The sequence below is a fragment of the Corythoichthys intestinalis genome, chromosome 17 (genome assembly GCF_030265065.1).
Source record: "Corythoichthys intestinalis isolate RoL2023-P3 chromosome 17, ASM3026506v1, whole genome shotgun sequence".
NCBI classification, from domain to species: domain Eukaryota; kingdom Metazoa; phylum Chordata; class Actinopteri; order Syngnathiformes; family Syngnathidae; genus Corythoichthys; species Corythoichthys intestinalis.
The window spans coordinates 8,344,118-8,356,544 of NC_080411.1; the positions used below are offsets into that span (position 1 = coordinate 8,344,118).

Below are 12,427 nucleotides of genomic sequence, written 5' to 3' on the forward strand. Positions count from 1 at the left end.
TTGAAAAGGATTAGAAGGAGGTATAAATGTATCTGTTCCTACCTCCTTATCGCTAGAATTAAACTCTATGTGTGTTAATCACGGTAAACTAGTAGTAATCTCCTGCGTACAACACCAGATGCCAACAAGTAAAGCAAGGTAATGAGTCACAGACATGTGCCCAATCCACAATCCCATTTAGTTTTATTACTGAAATCTTATAAAATGAGAATTGCACTGATCATGTGAACAGTTGAAGTGTGTGGAGGGTTAACTTTTTATATGTTCATGCTCGTGAAGTACCCATAGGCCTATGGGGTACTTGTGTGGTACTTGAGATATTTGAAAGTTTGCGCTCTGTAGGTCTATGGGTGGAATGTGTCAACTACTGCTGGGTTTAATGGGATAGCCAAAAGCATGCAGTTTAGGTCTGTGAATGCTATTGACAACCAGTTGCTTGCAAAATACTGTCTTCTGTCTGCATGGACTTTGATTGTGTTGTTTTAGTGGGTGACTTTAACATTCACGTTGATAATCCTGAAGAAGGATGTGCTAGAGAGCTTTTAAATATTTTGGATACATTCGGTTTATCTCAGCATGTCAGAGTTCCAACACATAACAGAGGGCACATACTGGACTTAATAATATCCAAAGGTCTTAACATCTCTGAGGTCACAGTGAATGATGTTGCTCTGTCTGATCACTACTGCATTATGTTTAAAATGACCACCCCTGTCCATCCTCTGAAAAGGGAAACAGAGGTGATTAGGAAGCGTTACATAAGTGATAACACTAGTGCGTTATTCACACAGGCCTATGCCTCACCATTTACCCCTACAATAGCTCCAGTGGAAGAACTTGTAAATAGTTTCAGTTATAGTGTGATGACCGTAATTGACACTATTGCCCCGATTAAGACAAAAACTTTGTCAAGAAAGAAGAGGTCACCCTGGAGAAATGCCATACTAGCTATAAAACAAAAGCAAGTTTGTAGACGAGCAGAACGCAGATGGCGAAAAAACAAACTCCTAGTCTTTTATGATATCTACAAAGAGAGTCTTCGCAAATACAACCAGGAACTGAAAAATGCTAGACAGTCATATTTTTCAGAGATCATTAGTAGAAACACCAACAATACCCGCACACTATTTTCTGTTGTGGACAAACCGACAAACCCACAAGCATCAATACCTCAGGAATTGGCATCTGAGGTGTCCTGTAATAATTTCGCAGCATTCTTTACACACAAAGTACTAAAGATTAGACAGACTGTGTGCAACTCCAGATTAACAAATGTTACACTAAATGCCTCCCAAAATGTCCCCCACGTCAATCTTAGACAGTTTAGCCTCTTGGACTATGCCACTTTAACAGAAATTGTGTCAAAATTAAAGCCCACAACATGCTGCCTTGACATCCTTCCTTCAAACTTTTTCAAAACTGTTTTTCATTGCATAGCCCCGGACATACTTCAGATTATAAATACTTCTCTCCAAACAGGAGAGTTTCCTCAGACTTTGAAAACTGCAGTAATAAAACCGCTCCTAAAAAAACCTAATCTGGATGCCTCAACCATTAGTAATTACAGGCCAATATCAAATCTGACATTCGTGGGGAAAATTATCGAAAGGGTTGTGTTCGAACAGATCCAGACTTTTATGATGCAAAACAATCTTTTTAACTCATTTCAGTCTGGATTTCGGCCACAACACAGCACCGAGACCGTGCTTATCAAAGTCCTAAATGATATACGTTCGAATACCGATGCAGGCAAATCATCTGTTCTGCTACTATTGGATCTCAGCGCCGCATTTGACACGGTTGATCACAACATACTACTCAGCAGATTGGAACAGTGTGTAGGGCTTACTGACACTATTCTTCAGTGGTTCACATCCTATTTACATGATAGGGATTTCTTTGTGTCAATCGGAAACTATCAGTCAGAACGAACCAAATTCACGTGTGGAGTCCCTCAAGGGTCAATTCTTGGACCACTCTTATTTAACATCTACAGTATATGCTTCCGTTAGCTCAGATAATGGAACAGTATGACATCTCCTATCATGCCTATGCAGATGACACACAACTGTACATTTCTGTGTCCCCACATGATTATAGTCCCTTAGTCTCCCTGAGTAAATGCATTCATCAAATCAATGAATGGATGTGCCAGAATTTTCTCCAGTTAAATGTGGAGAACACAGAGGTGATCATTTTTGGGCCAAAAAAGGAACGGTCAAAGATAAGCAGCCAACTTAGCACAATGTCACTTACAGCTACAAATCAAGTCAGAAACCTCGGCGTAATTATTGACTCAGACCTAAAATTTGATAGCCATCTAAAGTCCAGCACTAAATCCGCTTATTACCACCTAAAAAATATAACCAGAATTAAGGGGCTTCTGACACAACAAGACATGAAAAAACTTATGCATGCATTCATTTTCAGCAGATTGGACTATTGCAACGGTATATTTACAGGTCTTGATAAAAAATCAGTCAGGAAGCTGCAGCTAGTACAGAATGCTGCAGCCAGAGTCCTCACAAATACAAGGAAGCTGGACCACATTACACCGGTTTTGAAATCGCTACACTGGCTTCCAGTGAGTCAAAGGATAGACTATAAAATACTACTGCTCGTCTACAAAACACTTAATGACCTTGGACCAAAATACATGCTTGACTTGTTAGATTCCTATGAGACATCTAGACCCCTAAGGTCGTCTGGAACCGGTCTTCTGCATGTTCCAAGAACAAGAACCAAGCAGGGTGAGGCAGCATTTAGTTCCTATGCTCCTCACCTCTGGAACAAATTAGCCGAACCTCTGCAGTATGCTCAAACTGTTAGCTCTTTTAAATCAGGGCTAAAAACGCTTTTGTTTAGCACTGCATATCCATAACTGTCTATATATTTCAATCTACCTGCTTTCTATTCCTCTTGTGCTTATCTCCATTGCTGATTTCAATTATTATTAGGAGTAGTAGTTTTTGTTTTATTTTTTATTTTTGTTTTATTTGTATTTATTTATTTTTATTCTGTGATTAAGTGCGATCTTTGGTCTTGGTTTTTACGTTGTATTGATTTAAATGTGATTTTTATGATCTTCATGTGATGTAAAGCACTTTGAATTGCCTCGTGTTGAATTGTGCTATATAAATAAATTTGCCTTGCCTAAAAAGAAACAATGGCGAATTGGCATAAATCTGATAACGCATGTTACAGGTCCATGCATGTCATGTTACAAGCTAATATCTACGATTTGTAGTGACATCAGCGTTTTGCAATCTAGGGTAATTATGCTATAAACCCAAAAAGGATCAATTAAAACTTGTATAGCAAGAACAAACTATTCGATTCAAAGGCATTTGCATTTACCAACATAAAACTGACCCAAACAATGCTCACATAACAGAATAAAATAATCCACAAACCGTTTAAAGATCTGTTAATACAGCAAGTTAAACAGCAAATGATATTTGCATAGCAGTTTAGTTTTTGTCAACGATGACGATAACGGAAATATTTCGTCAACGAACAATTTTTTCATGATGATGACGTGACGAGCTAAAAAACGTTTCTTGGAGCCTAAAAAAATAACGAGATATGTCAGTTTTCGTCTGACGAGACGAGAATGACAATTCGCCATTGTTCCGTCATAAGTTCACAATGTGTGACATTTTCTCATTGTATGTCTAGTTAGCACGCATCGTTGCAGTGTTTGGTCGTGTCACTCATGTGACATGCTGCCCTGCCAGTGAGTATGCGTGTGTCCTCCTCTCCAGGCTCCTTTTGTGAAACACAAGTCAGGTGCTGCTTGCTAAGTTTTTCTTATCTTGGCTACATATGCCATGTTGCTTTGGCCTTTAAAGGTCTGTGCTGAGTGATGATCACACACTAAATGTAACTTGTAGTGTTAGCTTAGCGTTTGCATTAGCATTTAGCATGGTGAGTGTCATCTTTAACTCTTGGAAAATTTTTAACCTACAGTTCGTAGCGTCCAGGTGAGCTTAATTAATTCAAAATAATGTGCTGTTTTCCTGCTGAGTGTGTATTATCATCATAAAGATGGTGTTGTCCTTGTACACTCTACAATTATGTGCTCATCTGTCAATGTTCATTCGAAATTATTGGAAACCTTTTATTTATTTATTCATGGCCCAAAACTTTTCAAGTTTACAAACAAAAACCTTTTGAGTAATTGTCGACTAAAACGAGATAAAAGTAAAACTAGACGAAGACAAACACATTTGGAAATGACTAAAATATGACTAAGTCTAATAAGTGTTTTGGTCCAAAAGACTAAGATGAAAATTTAAAGGACTGGGAAAAACAACACTGTTGCATCATACGCAGAGATAAAGGGAGGATGCGGAGGGGCTTCACCCCCCCACCCCGGTGGCTAAAATATATAATTGCATGTAAATGACTTTCCAATACAGTGTATATATGAATTTAAAATTAAGACTTTGCTGGTAAAATGTTGTCTATAAATGTTATAAAGCAATAAAATAAACAACAACAATGAATGAAATGAACAAAAAATATTTTTATAATGGGTCAAAATAATTTTTCGAACAGATCATGTCACTAGCACCTTAGAGACAGTCATTTGCTTTACTTAACCAAAACTACCTGAGGACAGAAGAGGTTAGATGGATAATGACATAACTTTTTAAAACCTAATCTTCCAAAAGCGACAACAACTACTGAGCGAGAACCAAAGATTGAAGATGTGGACCATGAAACGCCGGAGAGCACCGCCAAAATGGTGAGTGGAGTTTCAGTTTCCCCCACTAAAGACACTAATTGTACAACAGAACCACCAATGGGCGTACCATACTCAATGGACACCAATCTTGGCCAAAAGCATATCTGTCCTAAGCAGCCTGATTTAGAATTCCTGTAAAAATAGTGGGAAACAAAAAAATGCTCAGTTTCAATTTATCTTTATAAATATTCCTGCCTGGATTATTCAGTCAAAAATACCATCTCCTGTTTTGCTTGCCGCCATTTTCAAACTGACCATGGTGAGGATTCGTTTGAAAGCAAAAATTGCGCCCGTACGCACACAGCTGGGATGCCTGTATTTACGAGCTAAGCTACTATGGGCTAAACTACTAACCGAGCATACAGTGTATCACAAAAGTGAGTACACCCCTCGCATTTCTGCAGATATTTAAGTATATCTTTTCATAGGACAACACTGACAAAATGACACTTTGAAGCAATGAAAAGTAGTCTGTGTGCAGCTTATATAATAGAGTTAATTTATTTTCCCCTTCAAATAACTCAAAATATAGCCATTAATATCTAAATCCCTGGCCACAAAAGTGAGTACACCCCTTAGAAACTACGTACATCCCTAAATGTCCAAATTGAGTACTGCTTGTCATTTTCCCTCCAAAATGTCATGTGACTCTTTACAGGAGTGCTGTCAGCATTGCAGCAGAGATTTGAAGAGGTGGGGGGGTCAGCCTGTTAGTGCTCGGACCATACGCTGCACTCTACATGAAATTGGTGTCACCCCAGGAGGAAGCCTCTTCTGAAGACGGTACACAAGAAAGCCCGCCCGTCTCATCAGACCATTGGACATGGTTCCAGTAATTCATGTGCTTTGTTGACATGTCTTCAGCAAACTGTTTTCGGGCTTTTTTTGTGTACCGTCTTCAGAAGAGGCTTCCTCCTGGGGTGACAGCCATGCACACCAATTTGATGTAGAGTGTGGCGTATGGTCAGAGCACTAACAGGCTGACCCCCCACCTCTTCAATCTCTGCAGCAATGCTGACAGCACTCCTGTGATGAGTCACATGACATTTTGGAGGGAAAATGACAAGCAGTACTCAATTTGGACATTTAGGGATGTACGTAGTTTCTAAGGGGTGTTTTGTTTCCAGGGGTTTAGATATTAATTGCTATATTTTGAGTTATTTTTAGAGGAAAATAAATTAACTCTATTACATAAGCTGCACACAGACTACTTTTCCTACTTTTCATTGTGTCAAAATGTCATTTTGTCCGTGTTGTCCCATGAAAAAATATACTTTCAATATCTGCAGAAATGCGAGGGGTGTACCCACTTTTGTGATACACTGTCTATCTGACACTGCGTTTTCGCGTCATCAACATGTCCCCCCCGCCACATAAGTCAAACTCTGCCTATGTGTTGCATAGAATAATGTTTCAACACTAATGCAAGATTGGAACTGGGCTGAAAAAAAACATCCGTTTCTCTTGTTAAAGTCAGGTTTTTGTGCCAAATAGAACTGGAATCCTTGTATTTATTATGTGACTGCTGAAACGAGCAACAGAATACTGTAAATTCAGAAGTGTTTCAGGCAATTTTAACAGATAATATTCCGCCAAATGCTTTAAAAGTCATTTGATATTTTACAGTTGCAGCAGGAACCTGACATTGCATTTCCTGGGCCAAAAACCCAGCTTAAATAAGAGGGTTGGCAAGGGATATTAAACACTGTTTTAAAAAGTGACAATTTTATGTTAGTTTGTAAAACTACTTTTGTTTGGAGGAAAACTAATCGATTGCTGAGACAGGTGGTGTGAGGCATCGAAGTGCATGGTCGGACCATAAGCGGATTTTAATGGGGGGGCCAGGCCCCTCCTGGTGGCCGAAAAGTGTCATTGCATGACATTGACTTTCCTATATATTAGGGCTGTCAAAATTATCGCGTTAAATTTTTTAAATTAATCACATTAAAATATTTGACGCAATTAACGCACATGCCCCGTTCAAAAAGATTCAAATGACAGCACAGTGTCATGTGCACTTGTAACTTGTGTTTTTGTCTCCCTCTGCTGGCGCTTTGGTGCGACTGAATTTATGGGTTTAAGCACAATGAGCATTGTGTAATTATTGACATCAACAATGGCGAGCTACTACTTTATTTTTTTATTGAAAATTTTACAAATTTTATTAAAACGAAAACATTAAGAGGGGTTTTAATATAAATTTTCTATAACTTGTACTAACATTTATCTTTTAAGAACTACAAGTCTTTCTATCCATGGATCGCTTTAACAGAATGTTAATGTTAATGCCATCTTATTGATTTATTGTTATAATTAGTAAATACAGTACTTATGTACTGTATGTTGAATGTATATATCCGTCTTGTGTCTTATCTTTCCATTCCAACAATAATTTCCAGAAAAATATGGCATATTTTATAGATGGTTTGAATTGCGATTAATTACGATTAATTCATTTTTAAACTGTGATTAACTTGATTAAAAAATTTTAATCGTTTGACAGCCCTACGATATATATAAAAGTTGCAAAACAATAAAACTGCAACATAAATGAAGGAAATGAACAAAAAATATATATATTTATAATGGGTCAAAATTATTTTTTGAACAGATCATGTGACTAACACCTTAGATGGTCATTTGCTTTGCATGTAATTTTCAAAAAAATAATAACAATAAATTAGGGGATTTTTCAAATGATTTTTTTCTTTGATTGAAAATATTTTTTTAATGACGCAACCTTATTTGGGATTGAATAATTTAGACACAAATGTCCTACCCATAATATGGCCCAAACACAAAAAGGATTGCTTCAATCAAAGAAAACTTTTTCAATGAAAAATTAAGTGTTCAAATGCAAATTTTTCAATCTCAAATATTTGTTCGTATTCAAAAACGCTTTCTATGATTGAATTTTTTCTTTTTTTGATTGAAGCGATTTTTAAAAAAATATATATTTCTTGATGCAACTTATTTTTTGATTGAATATTAAAGACAAAAACCTCCTAGCCAAAATGTGGCCCAAACACAAATCAACATTACTTCAATCAAAAAAGTTGGTTCAATCAAAAAAAAAAACTTGAATCCAAGCCCAAAATAAATCTGAGAAAAATAGCTTTCACATGCATTGTTTTGAGTTTTAAATTTATTTTTGCAGTCAGACACATTTTTTTGGATTGAAGCAACTTTTTTTTTGATTGAATACTAAAGACACAAATCCACCTCCATATGGCTCCTCCAAGGGGATACAATTTTTGACCTGCGTAACTACATTGGCACGACACCGGCGGGCGTACCATATTCAATGGTTGACGATCTAGGTGAAAAGTATTGCCTAAGCACCCTGATTTAGAATTCCCCTCAAGAATGATGAGAAACAAAAAACGTTCATTGTCATCTTATTATTATAAATCAAGGGCATAGGTTTGGTCTCAACATTGATAGGGACGCTATAGCAGCATAAACTGCATGTACACTTTTGCTGGGGACGGGACATTAATAAGACCAAACAGATTGGATATATTTCTCAAAAATAGCTGGTTCATACGTAAAGTGAAAAAAGTTAAACCTATTTTCATGGGAGAAAGTCATTCTTCAAAATGTTTGCTTCAATGATGTAGAAAATATATAAATTTTAATGAGGGAATAAATGCACAAAATGCACAGTTGAATTAAAGTTAACAGAAGAAAACGTACAGGAATACATCTCTCTCAGCAGCTTTCTACTCAAATTTACAGGTTAGCAAGTTCACAGTGTTTAATACTACGCTAACTCTGATGCAGGTCGGACTTTCAGTCAATAAATTAGTGGTGTGTTCCCCGACTCCACAACACTGACGTCTTTTTACTAGGGGTGTCAAATGATTAAAATGTTTAATCGAGTTAATTACAGCTAAAAAATGAATTAATCATAATTAATCGCAATTAATCGCAATTCAAACCATCTCTAAAATATGCCATATTTTTCTGTAAATTATTGTTGGAATGGAAAGATAAAACACAAGATGGATATATACATTCATCATACGGTACATAAGTACTGTATTTCTTTATTATAACAATAAATTAACAAGATGGCATTACCATTATTAACATTCTGTTAAAGCGATCCATGGATAGAAAGACTTGTACTTCTTAAAAGATAAATGTTAGTACAAGTTATAGAAATTTTATATTAAAACCCCTCTTAATGCTTTCATTTTAATAAAATTTGTAAAAATTTCAATCAAAAAATAAACTAGTAGCCCGCCATTGTTGAGCCATCAATGCTCATGGGTGCTGAATCAGTCGCACCCAAGTGCCAGCAGAGGGCGACAAAACTCCGAAAAACACAACAAGTACACATTTCACTGTGCTGTCATTTTAATCTGAGCGGGTCATTTGTGCATTAGTTGCGTCAAATATTTTAACGTGATTAATTAAAAAAATTAATTATCGCCCGTTAACGCGATAATTTTGACAGCCCTACTTTTTACATTACTTACTGTGGTTGCTGCTGCCGGCCGGGAAAAAAAACAAAAAACTTCTAATATCCCTCCTCTTCAAAAAGGGCGGAGGAGGCGGCATATAGACATGTATTTCTGTTAGGATTGTGTGAATGTGGGGGTTCTAGTCATCAGCCGATCAAGCGTGCGTTTGAGAGGGAAAAAAATGGACAGGCTCATTCAGCGAGTGAAGAGGGTAAGTCTGAACATAATGACAGTAATTCACTTAATAATGGTAGGGTCAATTCTATCCATACAATATATTGGAAGACAATTTAAATTACCTATATAACTAAACAAACAAATAAGGTAGCTTAAAATTTGGTGGGGACAAACAGAGGCGTAGCAAGGGTCCCCGGGGGCCCCAGGCAACAAGCAACATGGGGATCTTCGAGCGTGTGCAAGTAATGGGGGATAGTTGGACTTGGAGCAATAGAAGAAAGAGTAGCAACACAAAAATACCACCATCGGATGCGGAGGTATATACCTTTGTGTGAAATCAGTAGTCAGATTGGCCCTACGACCCACCAAATTCAAATTATTCCGTAAAAACCACTGATTGGTGGACTACCGACTGAAATGAGTATTAAATTTGCTAATAAAATTGTTTAGGGTTATTTTAGATGCATATGTGTAATATTTTTCTTATAGAGTATTCGACGAGGAATAGAATAGACCCATTAATAGACTTTTTTTTTTTTTTTTTTTTTTTTAAACCACCATTTCTTTAAGTAGTCACATGAATAATGAGGTGGCCTGTGAAAATCAACATAAAACAACCTGGCATGTACTTTCTAGAGAGTACTTGTTGAGTCTTTTAACAGTCATGTGGAATTAATAGTCGATTGGAATTTCTTAAACATGTACAATCTTCGTGACATGGTTAGTGCTAATTGGGATAGATAACAGAATCATTAGATAATCTGCCAAATGATTCCATGACATTGAAACACTCCCTACATATGTTGCTACGGATGGGCAGTGAATCTGCGTGTGCTAAATCTGTTGGCCCTCTTGAGGCCCCTGCTGGCTGGGGGTCCTAGGCAATTGCCTGGTTTGCCTAATGGGTCGCGACGCCGCTGGGGACAAATTGAGCATCCCTAAAAGTTGGTGGTGTAATGTCCCTACCCCGTCCCTATGCAAACCTACGCCCTTGTTATAAATATTCTTGTAAGTTATTTTTATTGCTGACGCTGCGTTTCGGGGTCATTAACAAGTTGTGCCCCCCCCGCCCCAAAAGTCGGACCGTCCGACCTGTTTGTAGTAGGGAAGGTAGGAGGCGCACCCAATGGAACGCTCTTTGGGTAGGGCTCGAAGTTGACCGCTTCACGATTGCCTCAGGCAACTTATAAAAACTGCATGTACAAGATAACAAAACATACAACGTTCCAAATCGAGCAAGCGTATGAAAACAAATATTCTTTTTCGTGTATGTCAAATCTGGAGGAGAAAAAAAAAGACTTAGACTTGTTTATCTAAGTCTTCTAAAATAAGCATACGTCTTTTGAGTTGTTGTTTTTGTAGCACTCACCAAAATATTTAGGGAATACTCAGCTCTCCTAAGATCGTTTTTAAAGGAATGGTCGCTATCTAATTATCTGTCAAAAAGATCTAAATTGGTTGTTTTGAGCGCGTTGAGACCTGCGCCGATCTATTAGTGCATACGATGTCCATTTTGTTAGGCTTTCGGGTGTCACAAAAACGTTCCCAGTGTTCGTCCTACTTGCAAAGCCCTCTACGCGCGCCCCCGCCTCTCTCGTTATAGACAACAAAGCCAAACGTCTTCCATAACAGCGAAGGCTGGAGACTTGAGGAGCAACCGTTTTTTTCCGGGCACCATCGAGCTGAATATGGATTTACAGTGGGTGTAAGCATTGCTGGAGACCGAGCCTTCTCGGCTGGGGGCAGCGACGAGCGTAAACAACGTTTTGTGTTGCTGTTTCGGGGGTGCTTTTGTCTCGTAGACCTAACCACAGCAATCCTATTCACTGGAGCCGTTTCGAGTGCACGATATTCGGCTAGTGGCTCGGCTAACTGCCGTCAGGATGCATCATCGTGTTGTCATCGACAAGTAGCCGCTAGGGCGACGGACCATAAGGGAAACGCCGAAAGAGCACCCCGACCCCCAGTTCCTTCGAGGTCCCAACGGGTCCTCGCCGTGGACCCGAATCCGTTTGAGCCACAGTAGCGGAGCCCCACTGTTGTCGGCGATATGGCGGAGCAAGGCTACTCATCTTGGTGAGTGCGAACGGGCATAGCGCTGCCCGCTACCGTTAGCCACCTAGCCTACAGTGTTGTTTCTGGCAATGCCACTCATGAATAGACGCCTTTTCTCCCCGTACCAAACTATCATATATTCACCCAATGTCCGAGAAAAACATGTCACATGTATAAAATTTCTAATGGGAGCAAAATAAATGTTGTTAGCCGACCGCTGCTAATGATGTTGCCGTGCTAACGCCATTCAACTGAGGTCAATTCCAATGGTGCTATTGTGAACGAATGCTAACTAGTTAGCCGAACAGCTAATTCACCTCGTCAACTATCACATTTTAATACGACAATTATGCGTTCATGTTAGTTTTTCATATTACGTGTGAGTTTTATTTTCTAATATGGGACAACGCGACAATGCACGGGAGCGATAAGCTGATTAGTGGTCAAGTTAGCCGTGCAAACAAATTAGCGTTAGCTGATGAGAGAGAGGGCCAGCGCACATCGACGAGCCACACATAATAACAATGGGTCCTCTTATGGGGGGCTAAAAGCTAACCAAATCGTGGCAAAAGTGGCTCAAAATGACACTCGACAGGTTGTCGAACATCACGGTTTGAACAGGTGTTGAGGGATACGAACACCTGAAGTCACCCTGAAGGATGAGACTCGATTTAGATGACGTGATCATTTCATCACGCCCCTTGAATGAAAATTATCAATACTTCGCTGAGGCCGCATGTAGTGAACGTTTGCCATCTCAGCAACTTTGTGTGAATATGTAATTGAGAAAATTCTGCACGTTAAAACGATTTGAATTGGGTGTTCGGTGGTCCCTCAACTCAATGACCAGGCTTATATTTTAGGGTGCTTCGCTTTATTTGCAGGCTTGGTATTAGGGCTGTAGCTATGAATGTTTTACTAATAGAGTACCATAATTTTTGGACTATAAGCCGCTACTTTTTTCCGTCATTTTGAA

At 38.6% G+C, this 12,427-nt stretch overlaps 1 protein-coding gene across 1 annotated transcript in view; it reads left to right on the plus strand.

The window, feature by feature from the left end:
• Window positions 1-10,864: 10,864 nt before the first annotated feature.
• sppl3 (signal peptide peptidase 3) overlaps window positions 10,865-12,427 on the plus strand; it is a 55,698-nt gene continuing 54,135 nt past the window's right edge. Inside the window, exon 1 of the mRNA XM_057818822.1 lies at window positions 10,865-11,472. Coding sequence (XP_057674805.1) covers window positions 11,447-11,472 — 26 coding nt within the window. The 5' untranslated portion in view covers window positions 10,865-11,446. The remainder of the gene's footprint in view (window positions 11,473-12,427) is intronic.